At 34.0% G+C, this 25,284-nt stretch overlaps 2 protein-coding genes across 5 annotated transcripts in view; one reads left to right on the forward strand and one right to left on the reverse strand.

The window, feature by feature from the left end:
• LOC124365890 (casein kinase I) overlaps window positions 1–25,284 on the forward strand; it is a 173,284-nt gene that overhangs the window by 74,613 nt on the left and 73,387 nt on the right. For all 4 annotated transcript variants that reach the window (XM_046821999.1, XM_046821998.1, XM_046822000.1 and 1 more), the window contains exon 2: window positions 16,333–16,373. In XM_046821999.1, coding sequence (XP_046677955.1) covers window positions 16,333–16,373 — 41 coding nt within the window. The remainder of the gene's footprint in view (window positions 1–16,332; window positions 16,374–25,284) is intronic.
• Window positions 16,634–25,001, reverse strand: LOC124365891 (translation initiation factor IF-2-like). Its single transcript, XM_046822002.1, has 2 exons — window positions 24,941–25,001; window positions 16,634–17,410 (listed from the first exon to the last, which is right to left on the reverse strand). Exons 1-2 carry the CDS (start codon window positions 24,979–24,981, stop codon window positions 16,699–16,701), a joined length of 753 nt encoding a protein of 250 aa, XP_046677958.1. The 5' UTR covers window positions 24,982–25,001; the 3' UTR covers window positions 16,634–16,698.

Here is a 25,284-nt window from a genome sequence, read left to right on the forward strand (position 1 = left end):
ACGTTACATTTTAAGTGAGTGACGAATCATTTTTAAATTTATATTAACTAATTCATAACATTTTTTAAAATTACATATATTAAACTATCTAAACAAAACAAGCAATAAAATATAAACAGAGTAACGTGCATAACCAAATAAACAAATTATGTAAGTTGAACATCAAGCCATAAATATAACAGGAATCATCAATAAATAATGTATAATTTATCAGACACCACAAAACTACAAACAAATAAATATATGATAAATACTGTACGCAAATAAATTAAACACTCAGGTAATATGCATTCTGCCATCTGTATGGTTTGAATCTTCAAATAATGTGTGTTCACAGTTAAAATGTGCCATATACATCGTCATCGACACGGAATTATCTTTCGCTTTAGCAAATTTGTCGCTGTTGTGTTATTTAATGGACCAAAACTTCACTTTGAGTTCCGTAATACATAGAGTCACCTAATGGTCTTCAGTCGATGAAATAATTTGAATAGCCAATATTTCGAGCACAGTAAATTGTGTCGTAATGACTGGGGCCGAGAAGTGTGGGCTGTACACCACGTAGTGTCGTACACGTCACGCGGCGTGATATCTTGGCGGTGACGTGCGCCCACGTGCTTATCACCCGGGAATCCTATTAAACTGTAATCAGTTAAATCCGTCCCTACCTGCCTACCTCGTCTGTCCGGAGATGAGACAGTTACACTGCATCTTGACGGAAATCTGCAAATAACGCTTGTGATTTCCTCACACACTGGATGTGATTTTTGTTGCGTCTGTCGAGGAAATAAACAAGATTAAATCGCAACTGTGACACCATTGCGATAAGGAATAAGGAAAGGCCTGTTTCCCATCGTTAATCAATAGTTGTGGGTCATAAGTTATTAATGAATTATTTATTATTTCGCACAGTTTTTATTTAGGTAATGTCATACACTAGAGTACAAAGAGCATTTGGAACACGTAACCTTCTCCATCGTATCCAGGGTGACCAGACGTCCGGATTTAGGAGGACATGTCCTGTGTCCTCTTTTATAATGTTTGTCCTCTGGCTTTTGAAAATTATGTAAAATGTTCGGCTTTTTGGTGTACGCTTATAAATGTTCTAAAATAGTAGCATCACGTTTAAATATTCTTCTGATTTCCGAAGTCCCGAAGATAGACCATGAAACATTATTCCAGCGCACACGTAATGCCATGACATGTGATCTGCTGTTAGATTTAGTTGTATGTTGAGTGTTTGTCTTAAGTGCCGCTGACTCACTGTTGCTTTTATCTGCTCAGCTGCACTGGCGCTATTTACCTGTACTACACATTGATTTATGTATTATGAATGAATGATAAGTTAATTTTGTTATAATACGTTAGAGAACAATTCGAACAATAATTAACTTAATCTTATGCCACATACAGCACAATAGCTTTAAATAATACTTTTATCCACACAAATATTCTTTAATAATATTTCATTCTTCTGTTTATATGACAAAACAAATCCAATTTTAGTTGGTTTTATTTACATTAGTAGCTCAAATACAGTACGCTACTGATTTATATGTGCGTTATTTAATAATGTATAAATAAGTATTTTCGCAATGTTTATAAGAATATTCAATACTGTCCTCCTTTTTGCTTTAATGTCCTCCTTTTAAACACCCAAAAGGCCGCCTCCTTGTAGGAATTTGCGTCTGGTCACCCTACTCGCACCTAACTCGATGAAGTGTATAAGATTAACAGCGGATCCTCTAAATCTAAATCCTGTATGTACGTCTTAACAAATAGTACCCTACTGTTCCCTATGGTTTAAGGGTGGAACTTTAGTGTTCTTCTATGACTAATACAAAAAGCCAATAATTTAGATACTAAAATTTGTTGTTTAGAGCACCGGTTAATGAATAGTGTTTAAATATAGTTTGTTTTGAAATGTTGATGATTAAGTTCTTTTGTGGCTTTTAGAATGCACAATTGGTATGTTCTGAGAGACTCTATGGTTTCTCATATTAATCGCATCTGCTACTTCTGTAAACAGTACAGAATGGGTGTATCACATTTTAAACTATACCATTCTAAAATCCTCACGCGAGAAGTGTGCGGACAGCAGCAAGTGATGTTTACAATTTGGAGTGTAATGTTTTTATTCGTGTGCGATCTATGTTTCACTACGTAAACAACCAAACCTCACCTCGGCTTGTCAACACGAGACACCCTTGATCACCGTCTTCTGTTTGTTTAGAAGGAAACTTCACTACCAAAACATTTCAGTGTGAAAACTGACAGACTGTTTTTATGATTGTTACTTACGTGGATTTGTGACGTATTTTCTGCAAACAAATGCGCTTTTCAAGTCTCCTTAAAGTTAGTTTAGTACTTTAATCTTTCAGTTGATGTTTTCGTAATAGCTGTTACCCGCGATGTAACTCTTTGTCGCACAAAGGTACAGTTTTACATGAAACGTCATACACAACCCCATATTGCGCATAATTCCATTTCGCCATGACACATACACCATTGAGTCCTGTACCAAGCTTCCAAATCCACCAGTTCCCAGTTGTCGTACATGTCGGACCGATGTGACGTGGCGTTCTAACGCTACAAACATAGTCCATTAAGCGGACGTGCGGCAGTGCGTTAAAATCTGACAACCGTGTTTCCCCCCAAAAAATACCGGATGGGCAATTGTTCTTAGTTAACTGTTGAGGTGCAGGAGGCCTTTCGCGTTGTACGGTTACAACACGGACACAATTTGTACCCGTGTTTTAGTGATCCAGTGTCACTGGAGCCATAAGGTAGCCGTATCGTCCTCTCGGCTCAATGGCCCACGTGACCAAATTCATGCTTTCTCACTAGACGATTAAAGTCGTTCGGACGCTGTACCTTCCAGTTTGATTTTAGGTTGCGTTTTGACGGTGTCTTCAGTTTGTGTGTTTCAGTAGCTTATTTAAAAGTTATGGAAGGAATTAGCCTAACGTTGAAATTTAAATTTCACTACAGTAGTTGAAACAAAAGCTGTTCATCTAGTACAATTCATCAACAGACGAAACTGACGTACGAAGTAGTTTAAAACACGTTTGGTCGTCATTTCTTAGGTTTTCAATTAATACGTAGAATGCCCCGACTTTCTCACGTCTGGAGAATCGATTGGATCTTTTCCTTTCCGCTGACTATACGGTAACCACAATGCAACGTCTTGCTCACGATCTATTTTAACAAGACCGCACCTTCAACAGAACAGAAGTGTTGTTTTCGATTTGGCCGGTTGTCTTTTTCCGTCCGGGCGGAATCGTGTAATTTGCGAAGGGCTGAACGTTGCATAAAAAATAGTCTGTTACGCGGTTGGGACTAGAGCGGTAGTGCGATATAACCTGACAGCATGCCCCAGCTGTCCTACACTGTAGGTGTAATGAGACCGATGTGACGCGGCTTTCTAACGTTGCAGTAATAGTCTATTAAGCGTGTGGTATTGCTCTGATAACCTGAAACCTTCGTGACTCCAATAAATTGAGTAGAGTAAAAGAAAAGCATGTCTTCAATTCTTCCAGACAGCTCTCTATAGACGTGTGTACACTACTGTCGAGAACCACAGGCTTTAATGGAGGTTTGCTTCTATACTAATGAGTTGTGACCGTGTCTTACTACCGGGACCGCTCAGTAGTGGCCGAGCGAGACTGGTAGTAGACGGTGTGACAGGAAAGGCAGCTGGTCGGGTGTGAATGTCGGCTCGGTGCTCGGTCGCTGCGCTCGCCGCTCCCTTATTGATGTCCTCCATCGATTCCCGCCCATAAATAACATTTTGTTGCTTTACGCAAGAGAAACGATGTCGCCCAGTCGTCTTGGCGGCTCTCATTCTTCATTTTCTCTTACAAAACGGCGGTTTGACGAGAATAAATTGTGACAAGCCTGGCTGGTTGCTTCGTGGAATAATCGAAAAATATTATATTGCGTACTTATCTTTACGAATTATTGATAGACACGCACGCACGTACTCTTATGGTTATCCAGGCTATCGCGGATTATCCAACATAGTAAATATATTGTTGGTACAGAATGGGACTCCTTAATGGGATGGAATTGCGGGATTTGGAAGTGTAACACGTAACAAAGATAGCTATAAGTTTTCAGTACTGTGAATTCTAAAAGTTAGCTGCACCTAAATGTAAGAGTCACTTCGATCGGAGAGTGGAAAATTGGTTACTCTACGACTTCTACCTAATTAAACCCGCGATTAAAAAGTAAAAGGCATGTCGAGGTTACCAGCTTGGAAGACTTAAATGTGAATTTGGGATAACAATAATTGCGTGGTTCGGGGCAGTTATTAGGAGTGCTCGAGTAGGAATTGTTATCACGTGACTTGATTCAGTGAAAGCACGCAGCTCACCTTGTGTAGTAGTAAGTAACGTTGTACCGAAGGTGCACGGACCAGTACCAGACGATAAGGTGGCAGGCGGCTGGCTGATACAGTGACCTTGGCCAGCACAACGACACCACGCTACACAACGGGATCAAGGCTCTGCCTGGCCGTGCCGTGCAGTGCAGGGCTATTTATATCCAGACTCTGGGTCCAGACGTCCCCCGCACCGGCGACTCCCCACGTGTACACTCTGCCTCCCTGGATGGTAATGTGGTGCACTCTGACCTACTAATTAAAGCTGACCAGCTTTTTTGTCCTAGAAGTTGTTTATTTCCGGGGAGGACGAGTTAGGTGCTAGAATTAGAGCATAACTCACTTCTGTGACCCTGGTCGCGGAATAACACACTTCTGTGAGCCTGGTCGCTGAATGGTTACCTTCCCAGCTTATCATCCCTAGGACTATAACACACTTCTGTGAGCCTGGTCGCTGAGTGGTTACATTCTCAGCTTATCATCCCTAGGACTATAACACACTTCTGTGAGCCTGGTCGCTGAGTGGTTACATTCTCAGCTTATTACCCCTAGAACTATAACATATTTCTGTGAGCCTGGTCGCTAAATAATTAAATTATACATAGAGTCCCTAGATAATGTGATTCTAAACAATGGTGTATGTACCAGTAGGCTCCCGCTTACAGACAACATGTCCAAAGGGTTTGCAACAGTGTTGTTGTTATTATTATCATGCACTAATGATTTTATCATCATTTGGATATTCTAAATTATGTATTTATTAAAGTGATTCAAATTTAATAGTATTATCTTTCATAAGAGTTATGACAACTTTAGGAAAAATAATTATTTTTAATCTCACAAACACTTTTTTGTGAGGAGGGAAAGGGCAAATTTGTTAGACCTAGGAGTCCAAGAAAGCAAAATCTCCTACTGATTCTAAAGATATCAGGGGTGTACCACAGCTCCATTTTTCAAGTATGGATATAATCTTGCATATTATTTGTAGGAATAATAAGTTGTCTAATAACTAACTGATGTCTTTGCCTAACAATTAACTGATGACCTTATAGGCCAGCGACATATATATTATTTTGAAATAGTTCACTGTTCTTAATTATAATGTTCTGAGAATTTTATCATAAAAGAATCTGATGGTGGCTGGTATCAAAAAAACATTTTAAAAATAGTCAAATGTGTAAGGAAAGTAAAAGTCAATACAGACACATTGGTGTGGGTAAATATGACCATTAGAACTACATGTGCTTATTTATGTATGTAATACATATCGAAGTTCGTAGTTTTTTGTAAGTGTTAATGGTATCATTCCCATAAATCTGTTTTTTCAATCTTTTAGATTTCTCCCAGTAACTTTAAATGATCTGTCTGGGATGATCATGCCAAGAATTGAGCTCCATATATTAGTCGAGACTCAAGAGTATGAATGGACGAGGCGAGTGATTTTGTCAATATTATCTTCTATTTAAACACATAAATTAACTTATTTATTTTTATTGGCTGATTCAATTGGCAGATGTTGAATTAATATTAAAAGTGAATGATTAAAATAACAAAAAACAAGATTGCTCCGACAGGTCTATACCAAAACCATTCACAGTTTGATTACTATGTGGTCGTTGTCTCCTAAGTTTCATCTCCATTAGTGAATGTGTTAAACCACACGTTAGTTCAGACTATCATTAACATAAGAAATAATCAAAACATGTATACAAAAAATGTTAAATAATAATTTTACTCAGCAATATTGTTAGAGTACCCGTAAATATCTCTACAGTACAGGCAAGTTTTAGTAACAGTGCTAAACTGCTGAATTAATTGCTTAACGTCTCTAATTAAACTCTTAACTCTTATTGGAGATTTCCTGTAGATGATGCATTGCCCTGGAGACAGTCATTGGATGTGAAGTATATCAGTAAAATGTAATAAACCTGTGTCCAACTGAATTTTGCTGGTCATTTTGTCTGTTAATTAATGTTGAAATTTGATAAACCAAAACATGTTGCTAAGTATTTATGTTCTCTCAGGAAGTTTAGAAAATTGCACCTAGTCCTATAAGGACATTTGCATTACTTCTGAATTGACAGGATATTCTGGATGGGTAAGGTTGGAAGTAGCGGCTGCCTCCTGTTGAGATTCATGAGGAAAAATGTAAGGCACTAATCTCGTCATGTCCCCTCAGAAAAATGAAAAAACCAGCTGTGAACCAGCCTCTCCAGTCAAAGCAGGCAGGGGGTGGCACACCTTTATGTCTAGGCTGACAAGAACCTTTGACTTGTAGGGAATGAACCCCACCAACTCCAACATCTCCCGCAGTAGACTACACTTATCGAATTACCCTTGTACCCCAGAATCTCGACATTTGCAATTAGTGATGTGCCACTCCTGTACATCCATAAAGTTGCCCAGATTTAAGTGACACATCGGTTTTTGCTGTACCCAGTGTGGGTTCAACTGGAAGGTATAAACCAGCCAGAAGTGAACCCTCTGGGGATGCTAAGTATTAGTAACTATAAGTAGCCATGGTGGGAAGGGCTTCAGGTCATCCAAGACAAAATAGAAGTCAGTTAATTTCTTTCTTGAAGGAAACAGTGCAGACTGCACAGAAGACTAAGTAGAGCGAGGAGTTTGATTTATCACTGTGTGTACTATCTTCATATATTTGATTATTGTGGAATTTTTCTAAAACTTAGATTGGAGCTGAAATAATTATTTTGTTGAAACAACTGAATTTATTGAGGGAAATACAGTAATGAACAACTTTTCTCAAATGATCAATTTTATTTCTTATAATATCGTAATTTTGAGCAGAAGTTCCTGTGTTCACCAGGAATACCCAACTGTTAAAGGTATATAAATTAATTAATCTGTTTAAATGGTGTAAACATGTAAGTTAAAGATAACAGGTGTTTGAAATATGGTTTTCAGGTTTAATAATATAGGTCAAGTAAGACCAAACTAGTGACGTCATATTATCCATGGAAATTCTTGCACAGAGCACCAGAGCAAGCCCAAACAGCTGTTATATCCTCAAAATAGGATAATGTTCAAAACTAATTCAATTGATGACTTTATATTATTGATAATTATTAGTTACTGAAAGGCACAAACTAGAAACTGACAGTACACTAAATGCTTCACAAGTACAATGCTCCTCCACAATGCTGGCCGATAAATGACACAATGATTGAAGGAGGGAATTTCTTTGGATCATTGGTAAAAATGTAGGAAAACCTGTGTGTTGGATCTCGCTGGTTATCCTGACAATTTCTTGTCACCTGAAGAGTAGGAACTCAGAGTTATGCGGCACAACAGTTTCAAATTAGATTTATTGTTAATTTACTGATACCATTTACAAAATTAAGTTCTTTTACTGACACCTATGAATAACCGCCAACACACAGAAATTATTCTAAGTCTCGAAACTATAAGATAGTGCGAGAGAGTGGGTGAACTGTCCTGTTTTGCAGTCTTCAAAGACTGATACCACATCAGGTAATCTTAAGGGGTTGGTAATGTCATTATCCATCATTACAATGTCTACATTATTTTATCTGATAAGACCAAAGTTCTGAGTGATTAGGCCGCTTGTACTTGTGACTCTTGATAATGGCTAGATCAATACAATTAGTTGTGTAACGCTTCAGCTCTCACGCATCTCTTTCGCTTTGAAGTTACGTTGAACTCTAAAATACAATATTAAAAACTTATACGATACAAAAGTAAAATCAAACTGTACAAATTGGTTGTATTTTACTAAACAACCGTTACAACAATGATTTGAATTGCATAGGTTGAACTCTAAAATACAATATTGAAAACCATACGATACAAAAGTAAAATCAAACTATAAAAATTGGTTGTATTTTACTAAACAACCGTTTACAACAATGATTTGAATTGCATAGGTTGAACTCTAAAATACAATATTGAAAACCATACGATACAAAAGTAAAATCAAACTATAAAAATTGGTTGTATTTTACTAAACAACCGTTTACAACAATGATTTGAATTTCATAGATTAGTACTAACTGAGTACTATACTGTGAGTATAGTGGCAAGAATTTTACAATCCATTGTTGCACAGTTATGATTATTTAAGCCAAGTACTTCAGATCACATTACAACTTATGAACATACGAGGTGTGATCAAAAAGTTCCAGGACTGAATTTTTATACATTTATTCATACAACATACAGGTTATTCGAATTTGTCTCCTTCAAAGTACTTCCCTTGGGAAGCTACACACTTTTCTCATCGGTGTTTCCACTGATCAAAGGCCCCAGAAAACTCTTCTTTTGTAAAGGTGTTTAGCAGCTCCGTCGTTTTTTCTTTAATTTCGTCAACTGTTTGAAATCTTCGTCCTTTCAGGGGTCTCTTGAGCTTCGGAAAGAGAAAAAATTCTGCTGGAGCCAGGTCAGGTGAGTAGGGGGGCTGAGGAATGACAGTCATTGCGTTTTTTTACACAAATGTCACGGATAACTAATGCAGAGTGAACAGGAGCATTGTCATGGTAAGGACCCAATCACCACTTTGCCACAGGTCTGGTCTCTTTCTTCTCACAGTATTACGCAATTTTCTGAGGGTTTCAAGATAAACAAAACAATTAATTGTTTGACCTTGTAGAAGGAATTCATAGTAGACGACACCTTTACAGTCAAAGAAATCCGTAAGCATGACCTTCACATTTGATTCGACTTGACGTGCTTTCTTGGGTCTTGGAGAGCCTTTTGATGTCCATTGTGATGATTGGGCTTTTGTTTCCACATCGTAACCAAAATCCCATGTCTCGTCTCCCGTAATGACATGATCCAACAAGCTTTCGTCGTCATTTGCCTTTTGAAGAAGTTCCTCAGAAACATGAATTCGGTGTTGCTTTTGGTCTTCAGTCAACAGTTTTGGCACAAACTTTGCTGCAACACGACGCATTTGAAGTTTTTCAGTTAAAATTTCCTGACATGACCCAAATGAAATGTTACACTCTTCTGCCATTTCACTGATTGTTAGTCGACGGTCTGATCGTACAAGAGTGTTCACTTTAGCAACATTGTCATCATTGAGTGACGTTGAAGGGCGTCCCGGAACGAGCATCGTCGTCTGTGGATGTTCGGCCATCTTTAAACCTCTTGAACCTCTGATGGCAGCATGATCGGCTTAGACATTCTTCACCAAAAGCCTCTTGTAACATCAAAAAGGTTTCAGAAAATGTTTTGTTCAGTTTTCACACAAAACTTCACACAAACAAGTGCTCTTCTTTCACATTCACTGTCATTAAACGAAAAAATAGCCAAACTCTATAAAACTAATCTCAAACAAACTGTGATAATGTTACTTTCAGTGATGTTATGATTGATCTGAAAACACAGCTGTGTTACTGCTGAGTCAGGGAATAAAATGCTGCCAACCGCATCGCTGTGAGACATTGCATTCCCATAGTATATAAAAAAGTCCTGGAACTTTTTGATCACACCTCGTATCACAGCCTAAGTCGAAAACGGCTTACAGTTAGACCTCCCACCTCGTCGAGTGGCTTTACAACTCCTCTTGCTATACAAGTGCCAGATGTTCCATTTAAAGGTTTTTGTCAGATGTTAATTTATTATTTTTAAGAGATACTAACATGAATTTAAAAGGCAAAAACAATGTGAATATACAAAAACTGACAGCGATGGAAACAAGGAATATGGGATGTCACTAGGAAGTAGGGTATAGTGGGTATAGATATATATATTGAAAGATTTAAAGTTCTGTTAGTTTAATAAAATAGAAGTTAATTTAGGCCTTGTTTTTGAAAATAGTGTCAAACTTCAGTAAACTACCTTGCCATATACTTATATAATTAAAGTATTAGTCAATGTCAAGTTTCTAATTGTGGTCAATTTCACACCATTGAAGCTATAATGTAAAATTTAGAAATTGTTATATGTTTATATTCAAGATAGAGAGAACAGTAGGCATAGCAAACTTCATGAAGTTTTAATGATTTTTGTTAGTTATAATATGAAATAAAAACTTAGGACTATTTGTTTTCTGTAGAATTTTACAATCTTTTCTAAACTCATGTTACGTGAATGGAATTCATTATGAAGAAGTGAAGGAATTAATGGAGTTAGTAAACTCTATGTACGTTTTATACGTAAAAATAACAATTTCATAGGAAATAATTATTTTGATAGACTGATAAATAACATTGAAATATATCACAGGCTGTGTTATTACAAATATTATTTTTAAAGTATGTATGTTTAATGTAATGGACATTGATGGAATATGAAGAAAAAAACTTGAACTTAGTGTAGTCAATCTGTAACCAATTATTTGGAATTACTTTATTTTGTAAAATATCAGGATCAGAGTTGGTAATGTTGCTAAGGAGAATCGGTTCAGTTGGAGTTCTATCCTGTCCGATCCACAGTGAGTTAAGTGTATTGGCAATGGAAAGAGAAGTTATAAGATTTGTCAAGTGAGTTACCAAACTTGTGGAGGTTATGTGGTCTTGCCAGCTGTTTTGTTTCATATTATGGTATAAATTCGACATGATACATTTTTTTACTGTTATAGTTACTATTTGAAATATTGCACCAGGCTAAGGACTGGTATTACTCTATCATAGTTCTTTGACATATTTTTTTATCATATATTAGATAATACTCATTTGTTCTCTCTCAGAGAATATATGACCATAGATATATGATCTTATTTTAACTATTATAATATTGGTACATTACACAGTAACATTTTCTATCTAGGGCATATGATTGATTATAGATTTATGTCACTAATTTCGTAGAACTATGATAGTGTAATAATACCAGCCTGAGGTTTATGTTAATATTCCAGTGCTTTCTAATTATGATCAGCATTTGTATTTTACTTGAAATAAAATTAATTTAGTTGATTTTGATAGTTGTAAATTTTATATGGATGTTAAATTTTAAAATAAAAATATTTCATATTACACTTCTTGTATTGCTTCTAGATACTGTATATTATAAAATTGATTTTGGTCAATATGTTACAGAGGTAACTTATTAAAATAAATTGAATTTAATATAATTAGATTAAAAAAATAGATTAATGTAAATGTTATCAAAAACATTTAGTGAACAGTATTTTTTACTAAATATAAAAATCCGTGAAAGTAAGATCAATTATTTTCCTGTATTAAAATAAATCAATATTATTGTATTGCAATTTCAAAGATGGAGCACGTTACGAAAGTAATTTGATGAGGTTTTATATTAGCTTTGTATAGACGGTTCCACATTTAGAAGAGAACATTAACTCCCATGTTGAAGCACTGTGCATCATGTAGTATGCAAGGGGACATTCTACATTCAGCAGCCAACCATTCTCCATTGCCATACTTTGAATGTTATGTACTTATAATAATTATTTTAATAATTTATCCAATACATGGTGGTACATATAAATGTGGAGAATTGTTTCTCAAAATGAATATATTAGTCAATGTTATGAATTATAATCAATTGAAAATAATTCTGTTACGTACTTGCCAAGCTGATTGAATTTGTTGTAATTTTGACTAATGATATAACTAGTATAAAAATATAAGACTTCGAAAATTGGAAGAAAACCATATTTCGAAGTTAGAATCACAACACAAATAATAAGTAGTTAGTAATACTAATGTTATAAGTAGTTAATACATTCATATTAACTCGGTCTTCTTCTTCCTTTCGTCTTGTTAATACAATTGGTCAAAAATGAAAACACAAGTAAGTGACTAAGAGAAGGCAATAATAACAAGACAAAGTGTAGACACTGCCTACTTGATGAGAAACAGCTGAGGTGAGGAACTAAGTTGAAGTGGGCAGAAGAGGTTTATACTTAGCCCAACTTGAGATTTCTGATTACCTGTTTATAGAAACTATGCTCTATCGAGTTTAGATTCTGAGTTGCAGTCTTTAAGAGGGAATTTTAGTTGTGTAGCATTTATTCTATTTTATATGAAGAGACAGGACAAAAACCATTATGAACATTTCAAGCTTAACTCAAGCTTAATGTTGAAAAAATCATTTAAATCAGAAAGCACTATAACTTTAATCCTTGGCATTACTAGTATTAGTACTCCAGTGCACTCACTGTGCAAATATAGTATATTATTATAATATATTCTGTATTACAAATTGATATTTAGTTCATAGCATATTGATATTGATTTAATTTAATCTTGACTGGTTTTAAAGTTTTGCTTTAGTTTTTTAACTTTGTATGAATAGTACTTGTTAAATTGTGGGATTTCCATATTTTTTTAATTTCAAGTAGCACAGTAGTTGGTTAACATATTTTTCATTTTATAATGATTTACTATTGTTTTGTTTTAGTAGCGAACATGCTTGTTGGTTTTGAATCAATTTCCGACCAGTGTTAGAGAGAGGGTATGAACCTAAAACAACACACAAGGACTTCAACAATGTTATTTTGTTTTATTGTTCAACAAGGTGTGCGGTTGGAGTGAATAATGTCCTCGTGTACATTCAACCTTTACGTGCTTGGTTTCCAACATGCATTACTTTTCCGTACGTTGCAGCATAAATACGACAAAAGTTACATTTAACTGGTTATTGTTTAACTTGTTTACTTTTTACTTTTACGACAAATACATTCATAATGAAATAAATTTTGCTGGTTACAGCGACTATTGTGTTGTGGAAGTTAGAATACTGTTAATGACCACCGGTTTACAAAGCTCCGAGATTTTCTTGGGTTTTCTACTATTAATTTATTGGAAAATAGATGATTTATTGTGGTTTAATATATGTAAGTAACCTGTTTGACTACATTCACTTCTGAAACTAGAAATAAAAAATTTATTAATTTTTCTAATTTTAATTAATATAATTAAAAATTATTGTTTTATTACTTTATTTTTATTTAAATACTAATTTTTTAAATTACAAAATTAAGTCACAAACTTGTTTTGAATATTTATATAGTACTAGCTGTTTCCCGCGGCTTCGCACGCTTTTTCGTAAGTTTTGCCCGCGTATGAGCATTTCTGGTTAAAGTAAATTATATTTCCATCCCCGATGTAGATTTTACCTTGATGTCACGATCAAGAAAATATGTCAAAAATGTATTGTACATGCATAATGTATTTTATTACAAAGTGGTCTACCACTCAACCTTTAAGTTCAACCAAAAATTTAGTTTAGACAATTATACATCATAACTTAGCGCCTTCAAATAGTGTTTCACTGTTTAATATACGTATCTATCTCGTAATTGCAGGTTATAATGTGCAGGCGCTTTGAAAACTTTTCTTCATTTTATTCGTTTATATTCACGACATAAGCGAATAATTCAGATAATAACTATCCTATCTTCTAAGTTAGACTAAATTACGGATACATGTGAAATTTGATTGAAATTGGTTCAGTCGTTTTGGAGTTTATTGGCAACATACATCGTGACTCAAGATTTTTATATATATAAGATAACATTGTATAAAAAACTAACAGAGCATTTATAAAATCTTAAAAATTAGGTGCCTGATGTAACAATTTGACCAAAAATATGAGTGTAAAAATATTTAAATTTAACAGCTGGGTCTTAATGTACACTGCTGCTTGTATGGTAGGTAACCAACTCTGTGACAAGGTTACTCAGTGCCTTTGTTATCAGCGTAGATAGAGTACTAACATGTGCAGGTCCTTGTGACAAGAAGTGTTCATATTCTTTAAGAATTATATAACGTACATAATGATAACTAAGTAACCAAACTTGAATATAATAAGGAACACGTTTCATAATCAGTTGTTGAATAATCCCTTGCTTAATAATGGATGAAACTTGAACAATCATTACCATTTGTGTCAGGTCAATAAGTGTCGGATGAAGTAAAATCATACATTGATTAGGTGTCTGTGACATTGGATACTGGTGAAAAGTGTAAACTTTGCACTATGTCTACTCTAATTAAGATCTTGAAATAGAGTATCAGAAAAACAGTTTTCAAAATGGTGGCCATAGCTAATTTTCAAACTGGAGATTTTATGTAAAATTTCTAAGAATAGTGAATTATGGGTTAGGTTTAGGTTGTTATTTCAAGTTTATTTTGTTACAGTGAATAATACCCAAGTAGTAAAGGTTTTACTGAGCACACCCTTCTTAACTGAAAATACACGAATTTAGTTATTAGTGTAGTTTAGCTGCAGAGTAATAATCGGTTGATTGTTGTATGTAACGACTGAGATTATCTGCTCATTGTCGTAATTTTGTACATTTCTTATTTAATTTGTTTGGATTTAGTCTGTTGTTTTGACTAATTGATCTTTAAATGTTATTTTAGTACTGTAACTAAATTACTGTAGAAATAACTGTTGTATACAATATCGAATAAGTTGGTCTAAAAATGTCATCAGATATTAACGTTAATTTATATATGTAATACTACACTACACTTCTAAATACTTACGAGACAAAGTCTGTTGAAAAAAATCTTATTAAACAGCAATAAAGAATTTTAATTCAATTTAAAATGAATTATTATTGAAAATGTATTTTAATTTTTAGTTTAGGATCTTTATTACCTAAAAGATTATGTTTTAAAATTTTTTATGGTGTAAGTAAACAATTATTAGATGTAACGTGAGTTTGTCACTTATCTGACAGTTAGATATTTAAAGTGGAAATTTTGGCCAATTTTGTAACAAGAACCAAATAAAAGTGGCTTTTATTTCTCACAGTATTTATAAATGAATTATTAATTACGAGTATGAAACTTTTAATAACTTATTAGTACTTAAGGCAATAACAAGTATATTTCTTCTAGTGAAATATAGTTTTTTTTTAATTACATTTAAACAATCTTCTCTCCAGTGATCTTACATATACATAGTGTAATAACTCATATCCTTGTCTGAAGCAGGTTTTTATGAACCTGATTATAGTGTCACAAAATACTACTTCCTTCTGGAATAAAAAAATTGTATGGTTTTTTATTAATAAACCCAACTAAATAATCATTGCACCACTTAAGGTTGGAGGCGTGCAGCAACTGTAGAGCAAGTGTTCTGTGTTACAGTTCTCACCAGCTAATGAGTTGTTTGGATTGTCACCAGTTGTTGATGTGCAGATTAGCGGCACATTAATTAACATTACTTAACTGCTCCATGATTGAAAGTAGTTCTCATCGCAGATTATATGGATTTGGAATAAATATACGGTGGCTTGATAAGTTAAATGATGGTTTAAATTTTAATAATAGTAATTTATCACTAGAACTTCGTTTGAATCATTGGTTAAAACATTAATTTAGCATTTTTATTATTTCAATTTACAGTCTAACATGACATCTGATCATTTAATTTAAAATTCATAAGGCATTCAATCACAAAAGGCATAATTGTGTTAATTATTTTATTGTATGATTTAATTATTAAATTTCTGTTTTCTCTATAAACATTTTTTTTAACTATTTAGATCGTATTTTCCTTAATATGATACACTTAAAACCCGTCTGTCAGATACGTAAGCATGTGTTGAATCAGAATCAGCTAACAATATACATACCCTTAAAGTGGTGATTGCATCTCTTTATTTAGTTTTCTGACTGTGATATAACTATGATGTACGTGTGCCGGTTGTTTTTAAGTGTCTCAGGCTACAAAAAAATATGGTCTGACAAAATTATTGTATTGTACTCTCCAACCTTTTTAATACCCCCCCCCCCTCTTTGGCTTCCACCAAAACTAGCATAATTTCTTATAAAAATGTCTTCTATCGATTTTGAGAAAAACCAGGTTGTGTGCTTATATGATGCAAATTGGCTGTAGACTACTAGACTATTAAATAAGAGTTGATTGAAAGTGAATTGAATTGTTGGAAACATATCAATTTTAAAAAAAATGTGAGCTATCAACAAATATTTTCTCCTAATTACTGTAGTAATTTTTCAATACTAATAGAATTTATTTTGTTCCAGGAAAAAATTTATACAACAACGAGCATGTTGCCATAAAAATGGTAAGTCAGTATAATTATATTGTATTCATTTGTTAATATATCTGTTTTATAATAGTTATAATTGTTATAAGTTTTGTTGTATTTGAGATTTTTATCATTATCTGATTTAATAATCAATTTGAAAAAAGTTATACAGCTGTGTTTACCTTTAAGGTGAAACAATCACTTTACCACTAGTTAAAATATTAATCTACTGAATATTTTTATTTTACCAGTAATAATGTTCTTTTGCTGTATATTTTTCAGAAAATAAAACAATAAAAAGGAAAATTCTATTAATGTATTGTTTGCCAATGACCAAATTAATGTGTTTAATTTTTCATTTTTATCCTGCTTCTGCTGGCTCTTCAGTTGCTTCTGCAGCTTCAGGAGCTGCTTCTTCTGGTGCCGTTTGCTCTGGTGCTGTTTCCTCTGGTGCTGTTTCTCCTGGTGCTGTTTCTTCTACCGCTGAGCCTTGCTGGTCTGGTTCTGGTGATGCTGCCTTTGATTGACTATCACTTTGTGATTTTTGCACCCCACTTTTGGGTTCATCTTTTGCCAGTTTCTCCTCTCCTTTTTTCTTTGATTTTTCTGGTGTCTTCTCTGCGGTGGTAGTGGACGTGATAGAGCTCCTTGCCTGCCGCTGGCGCCGCTGCTCCTCCAGACGCTCCTGTCGCTCCAGCCGTGCCCGCTCCTTTCGCCGTTTGTTGGCCTCCCAGCGATCTCGAGACACGTCATTGGCAAGGTCCATCGACATGTTGAAAATGTTAAGGAACTGCACCCACGTGTTCTTGATGCGCTTTTGTTCTTCCATTGCTCGTCTAGCCTCTGACTCCATAGGGTACCCTAGAGACTGTGTCGGGCCTGCAGGAAACTGCTGTGTCTGTGTCTGGAGATGCTGTCCCCAGGGCACAGTGACCCCGTGCATCTGCTGTATACCCATGGCTTCACCGAGGTCACGGCCATGACAACACGGCGGACACTCACACTTGGGCCGTGCCTCTCCCTCCTGCATGCTGACTGCTTGCGTCATGAACTTGCCCATCAGTTCTTTAGTTCTGAAACAATGGTTCTTTATCTTAATTGTACAAGACCTCTTTCTAAGGACTTCAGTGAACTCTTGATAGGGTAGGCCAGTAATCTCTTTTTAAAGTTTTTCAATGCAACAGAGAAATGAGAGACATGTTATTAATTGTAGTAAATTATAAATTTTAGAAAACTACATGTAATTTAATAGTAAGATTGTACTATTGATATGAATGCTTCAAAATTAACCAACTTATTAATGGAAATGAACAACTTTTTTAGTCTTTTAATGCTATTGAGATGTTAGAAGTTTATTAATAATGAGTGATGACAAGAGTTATTACTTTGTTAAGAATAGTCTACTATTGATAGTATATAATCAATAGTCTACTATTGATTATATACTATCAATAGTAGGCTATTCTTAACAAAGTTCAAATAAGTGTATACTATTTCAATCATTACATTGAAATTACAAGAACTAATATTTATTACTTTCTATTTTGTGAGGCCTTGCTATCGAACTGTAATTGCTTCTGTATCACTTTATTTGACAGCACAAAATCAGATTTAAGGGGGGTGTACTAAAGAGTTTAGATTGGGAGTTCTATGATCATGTAATGCTCACGGGGTTTTAGATAGTAAGAATGATTAATTTCAAAAATTGGCCCACCTCGTGGAAGAAATTTGCAGTGAGTAATGTCCTTCCCACATCTTATCTCCAGTAATGAATTTTCTAAAAGTGTTCATTAGTTCACGAACGAATCTGCTCATTTTTTATTTTGACTTTTGGTGATTTTGTGTTTAAATGAAATTTTTGGCATGAGCCAAGTAAAATTTAACATTCCTTGTCATTTCGTAAATTGTTTAATTGACGATTTTATTACTCTTGAACATTCACTCTTTAACATGTTCATTGTCAGTCAGTGTTGATGGCATCCTGATTGAGTGTTTCCAAACTTCACTATTTAGCAAAACGTAATGTAAATTTAAAATCCTGTTTATTAAAAATGTTTTAAGAATTTGGATACAGTCTACAAATGCTGCTTTTCATTCAATTTGCACAAAGTGTAGTCCTGAATCCTCGTATCTTTGCCAATGGCATTATAGTTTTTTTTTTAGATTTTATTATTTAATAAAGCTGATGGTGTATTGTCAACTCATTTGAAAAAGACTACTTCCCTCTAGATATATTATTCTTGTTTCAATATTGAAAGATTGTAGGATATGTGGAACAAACAATTACCACAAGCAGCATACAACTGTGCACTGGAAGAAAAAGAAACCAGAGAGGCTGAGAGGAAACTCAATTACTTTGTTTGTGTCTGTAATCTGACTCTTGTATCATTCTTTGATTTTTTTATTTTTACTTAGAGAAGAAGTTTTATGATTCATTTATTGTTATCATAAGTCTTAATTAAAATAAATGTATTCTCATCTTAGTATATTTTGAATTGTTTAATGAGTTATAAACTAGTTTTTGTAGAAGTTTTACTTAGATTATGGTAGGTTAAATTTTGTTTATTACCACTGGTTAATAGTTCTAATCTACTGATCGTATTCTCACTGATTAAGTCCTCAAAATATTCAATCTTATATGCAAACCTTTCCCTTGTTGAGTTTACTATGAGCCCATGTTTGGCTAGACTGTTAGTATCTCTCATACGTGCTTTAGGTGCTCTTCTAGAGTCTTAGAATACATTAATGTCATTAATCTACATAGCTTATAGACAGCATACATACTTAACCCCTAGTAATACTTTATTTAAAAAAAATCACTCATCAACTCTAAAGGTACATGATGACCATACGACAAATAAAGTAAACATTATTTTGTAATTAGATAAAACGTTGTATCTTGTTGTGTAATCATACATTTAATTTTGTTGTGATAACAATTATGTGGACTATAACATATGTGTTGATGGTAATCTAGGTTTTTTATTTTATCAAGCTTTTATGAGATCTTTGATGTAAAACTTGGTTTAAAATTGTATAATGCAATACATTTTATGTTGGTTTAAAACTGCAATGAAAATTGGCAGCTGGTAGATATCTTAGATTTTAATTTTCTCAAAAGTTGTACATTTACAATGCAAGATCTCACTCATTGGGGCCACGTGTGAATGAATGATCATGTGTCAATCGGCACAGTATCTAGTTTTCTTTGTTATTTATAACTGCATACCTGTTGTTGTTTTATTAGGAGTTTTAAATAGGGCATTTAAATATTAATAAAATTATGTAGAAAGATTTGCATTTGGCATATGGCAGACACAATGAAAATTGATAGGAAGACTCCAAGAAATTTTTGCATGAGAGAAGAAACTTTTCACTAAATGCGTTTAAAAAACTTTCACATGATTAATTAAAACTAAAATGGAAATGACTTCTGCTCTGATATCATGGTATGTTTCTTATTGCAGACCCTGAAATAGTAGAAAAGGTTCACATATAGCGAAACATGAATTTTTCAATGTGAACTAGAAAGTTTCAATCCATACATTGTACAAGTACCAACTTCATCAAAGATCAACAGAGCAACTGAGGTCATGCTCATATTGTTAGTGGGTACTTCAGGATCAAATCAAATCAAAGGGATTACATTATGAATATGTTTTAAGTCCTAACCATACTGAGAGGAGAAGTGAGGAAAAAAAGACCATATATGTAGGAACTGTAATCAAGGATTCTGCAGAGAAACAATATGCCAGCCCACAACGTGCTTCATATGAAGCCGTTCTTAGTTGACAAGGACATTTCTGTTCTTGATTGAACATTTATCTTGTTCACCAGATCCACCCCTTGCAACCCTTGCAACGTTTGCATGTTTCTAAAAGTAAACATTTGATTAAAAGGATACACAGCTGTCAATCAGTCAAAAAGGTCAGAATCATGATGAACTGCAACAATGCTTTGAATATTTGCATGCAGTGGTGCATAGATAAAGAACATGAGAACTCATACCACTTTGTGTATCAGCATTGATAATGAACCTCCAGGATACCTTTTAAACAATCTTATTATGTTCCAAGTGTTCATTTTCAATTTTAATTAAAACAATTGTAGTATCTAGTTACAACATTCTCGTACTCTGTATTTTTTCCAGTACTCGTTACATTGTTGACCTAATAGACAATTCGTGAACAATGATTTATATTTTGATAAGTATATAACATTTTTATGATAATACATTCTGTTTAATGAGACTTGAATAGTTCATTACAAATGCACCAAAATGAATTTTTAAAATATTTTGTCCTCTAAAAGAATTTGTGTTGTTTTTATGCTATGGAAGATTTTTTTTTGAATTTTTTATGTGTTCCCACTCTGGGGAAAATTTAATTTCCATCTGTCCGTTCACACTATATCTTGAGAACAAACTGACTACTACGAAATAACAAAGCTTCATTAATATATATAGTCAGCACCGAGTTTGATAGTACACGTTACTCTACAGGATTTGGCTGGACATCATTGAATCCTATCACACAGTAGGTGGCATAAATTCTCTTTTGTCTTCTGGGGAAATGGGGGATGTAATAATGTCATTTTTTAATGATTTCCTGGTTGCCTATCTGTATGTAGGACATCGCTAGAATGAAATAAGCTATATAATTAAAATTTTACTTACAACTTCAGTGAAGCCTATAACGTGTGGCACACTTCTATATTGTTTTTAGATCTTCATTAACTGATATGGTCATTTTGTGACTGATGTTGTTTTATGTCAGTTGTAGAACACTTTTTAACACATTACAGATTTAAGTAAGTTAGTAGAGCAGGACATGATGTATTGATATATTTCTTATTGTAAAATGAGTAGTAACTGTTTTTTATATATGAAAAAATGCATGAATAATAGTGTAAATTTTGTTATAAAATTTCCTATCCTGTTCAGTATTATTCATTGGTGGAAAGTTGGATACTTCCATAGCCAAAGTTGCAATTTTTGAACTTCTCCGACACACACACATATATATTGTGTAATTAGTAAGCAGGTTCACAGCACAAAGTGTCTATTTAAGGCCGAAGTCTAGCATCCTGTATCAGTATTAGTCATTGGAGGTGAATTTTGTTATAAAATTTCCTATCCTGTTCAGTATTATTCATTGGTGGAAAGTTGGGTACTTCCATAGCCAAAGTTGCAATTTTTGAACTTCTCCGACACACACACATATATATTGTGTAATTAGTAAGCAGGTTCACAGCACAAAGTGTCTATTTAAGGCCGAAGTCTAGCATCCTGTATCAGTATTAGTCATTGGAGGTGAATTTTGTTATAAAATTTCCTATCCTGTTCAGTATTATTCATTGGTGGAAAGTTGGGGTACTTCCATAGCCAAAGTTGCAATTTTTGAACTTCTCCGACACACACACATATATATTGTGTAATTAGTAAGCAGGTTCACAGCACAAAGTGTCTATTTAAGGCCGAAGTCTAGCATCCTGTATCAGTATTAGTCATTGGAGGTGAATTTTGTTATAAAATTTCCTATCCTGTTCAGTATTATTCATTGGTGGAAAGTTGGATACTTCCATAGCCAAGGTTACAAGTTTTGGGAGCTTCTCTGATACACACGTATAAAAAGGGACCAAGGGACCAACTAATAATATCATAAAGCCACATCATTCATTTGTATTTACCTACAAACCAAGACATTCAGTATTTTTATATAATGTGCTTGGCGTGCAATGATAGATAGTTGAGGACTTAACCTCTCGAACGGACACAGGTGCTCAAAGGTGGACAAAGAGGGAGGTGCTGTAGTCTGTCCTGTGACGGCGACCAGACATTGTGACATTGTGTGGTATAACGTGATTGTCACGCTGCGTCGTCATTTGTCACACTGTCTGTGACTCGCCTCTTCACAACACACAGTCGGCATCACTGGTATAGTTTTGAAATCCTCCAATGATCTCATTTTATCATAAACATGTTACATAATAGGCAGTGAAACTTTTGGCTGCTAGAAATTGATTCAGAAATTATACCAATCCGATCCAAATTACTAAAGCATTGTTGGAACAAGAAATAAGCCCCTTATCCACAGCAAAATCTACTCAGAGAAAGAAATACTCTGCTAACATGTACTGTTAATTGTTTTTTTTTTTTTTTTTTTTTCTAATAAAAAGAAAGAACCCTCACTTGCTAAATGACTGCCCACTGTCAACAAGTTAATAACAAACCTTTTATTTTTATCGGTAGGCTTCATTTAATACAACGGTGTTCAAATAAAGTCTTATGAGCCACATAACCAAACACTGAATTGTAGGCTGTCTTGTCAATACCTTCTGTGGGCTCTGATCACACAAAATACGGATCTGTTCAACAATGGTTTCAGAAGTTCTCAACTATCCGGCGAGTTCTCTTTTAAAACACTTCCATTTTCTTTGAAAGACATTAATGGATAATTTCTGCTGTAGGTGGTTCACCACCATACCGAAGGTCTAAAACTATGTTGCACTGTTATAACATGAGTCAGTTTGAACAAACCAAATAAGTTGTGAAGTAGCCATTAAACTATATTGAACGCCTAAACTGAGCACTGTGTTTTCATTTGAAGGTCACGCAGAATTTCCAACTGCAAAAACTGAGCTTCCACATCTATGATACCAAAACAAGAAGAATGAAACACCACAAACTGTAATATTGTGTCACTTTGTGTATGTACTAGGGCCAATTAAAACTAGGGAGTTCTTTTTCAAAAAACTGTTTAATACTAGTAGTTTTTACATTCAAATTACAATTAAATTACTTGTGAAATACTCCTTTTATCTAAACATAGTTTTTGAAAGTGTTTATAAGAAGATATTTTTCCAAAGTGTTTTTATAATTATAAAATTAAAACTTTTTCTTAACTACACCTATACAAGGAAAAATAAACACTTGTATGTTGATCTAAAAATATGTCACGTTTTTAAGGTTAAATCTAATTTCATCATATTTTAGACTAAACCGATTAAACATATATTCAATATTACAGTATCATATTTTTTTGAAAATAAAAAAATATATATACAAATGAAAGATTTTGTTTATAATACAAACAAATAAAAGAGCAATTTTGTATAACATTTTAAATTAACATATTATGTTTTATAAAAACATCAATAATGTGATAATTTTATACTCTGATCCAATCTCATGGCTGCTTTAAAAAACTTCACCCCATGCTTGTAGTAGTATATTACTTTGTAGTGTTACATCTGTGGCTTCTTCTGTATAACCAGAGCTACTGTTATGCTTATATGCTTGCTTAATGTTCTTGGATTTTTAATTTTGATCTTTTATGCCAAATCTATCACTTCCACTTAGGTCAAATTCATGTATATACTAATTGTAGTCTGTCTATTATAAATGTTGTAAATCTTAGTGTAAAATTGATCTAATTTAATTATTTAATTGAATATAATTGACATTTAGTAATTTACAATTAGTATAAACTATTTATCATATCTTGTAATATAAATAAACATGTGTTGATAAAATTCATACTTCATAAATGTCCTTTATTACTTTCACTAAACGAGGCACTGTGCTTTGTCACTTAGTATTTCAAGGGTTTTTTAGTTTTCACAGAAATGCTTACATAAAATAGACTATACACCATTTATTTATTCATATTTTATTGTATGTAGTGCTTTTATGTTTTTTCTTTATATGATTAAAGTAATGATGCTTTTCGTGCTTGCTCCATTTTTACATACAAGTAGTATCAGTTAAACTATTGGGAAATGTTAGCTCAACCATTCCATACAGTATAAATAACATTAATTAGTGCTAGCAGTGATATTTCACTTCACCTTATTTAACCGAATACTTGTTACAAAACGTGATGTGTGGAACGGTTTGGCAAGGCCTGTCAGGTTGTATCAAAGTCGCGGATGTTGGCCAGGAGTCATCTGTCACTTCTTGTTTGTCTGTTCAGTCGCTGTCGCAGTCACAGTCACATTTAATTAATCCCCATCAGATCCCAATTCTCATTTGTGTGCCTGTCTCTTCTTTTCTTCATTGTCCGAAAGTACGATGGCTGTATGTACTGATGTAGATGTGTTTTGTGTAATTTACGTACTGAAGAACTGTGTCTTTTTTATTGGAGGTATTTGTGAGATTAGGGTGAGATAACAAAAAATTTCAGCATATAAATCTGTGTTAAATACATTTCTAAAAGTTTAGAGAGCTTCTTGTGTTTACAATTTTTTTTTAGTATATATTTTTTGAAGTTCTTAGATAATTTGCACAATAAATTTAAATTTAAACTCTTTATGAGTGTTTTCTATAAAACCACTCATTTTATCAGGGTAGTGTGGAAGCCTTTAACAAATTCCTTGTCAAAAGCAGTGGATGTAATTGTGAGGATGGATTGTGGTTATAAACTCAGAGTTCTGCTTACAAGAAAACGGATATCAAGCTGTAGGGAAATCTATTTATCACCGCGCCTTCATTCCAGTATATTATCCCACATACTCCACATACAATTGGTCTTGTATTGGCCGGGAAGCAGGATTATGCTTAGCTACTGATTTGGAATTTGCCATGAGGGAATGTGGTTACTTACTGGAGGTAGTTGTCCCGCATTTGCTCCCACATACTCCACATACAATCGGTCTTGTATTGGCCGGGAAGCAGGATTATGCTTAGCTACTAAATTGGATTTTGCCATGAGGGAATATGGTTACTTACTGGAGGTAGTTGTCCCGCATTTGCTCCCACATACTCCACATACAATCGGTCTTGTGTTGGCTGGGAAACAGGAATATGCTTAGATACGAAATTGGATTTTGCCATGAGGGAATATGGTTACTTACTGGAGGTAGTTGTCCTGCATTTGCTCCCACATACTCCACATACAATCGGTCTTGTGTTGGCCGGGAAGCAGGATTATGCTTAGATACTAAATTG

The sequence above is a fragment of the Homalodisca vitripennis genome, chromosome 7 (assembly GCF_021130785.1).
Source record: "Homalodisca vitripennis isolate AUS2020 chromosome 7, UT_GWSS_2.1, whole genome shotgun sequence".
In the NCBI taxonomy this organism is placed as follows: Eukaryota; Metazoa; Arthropoda; class Insecta; order Hemiptera; family Cicadellidae; genus Homalodisca; species Homalodisca vitripennis.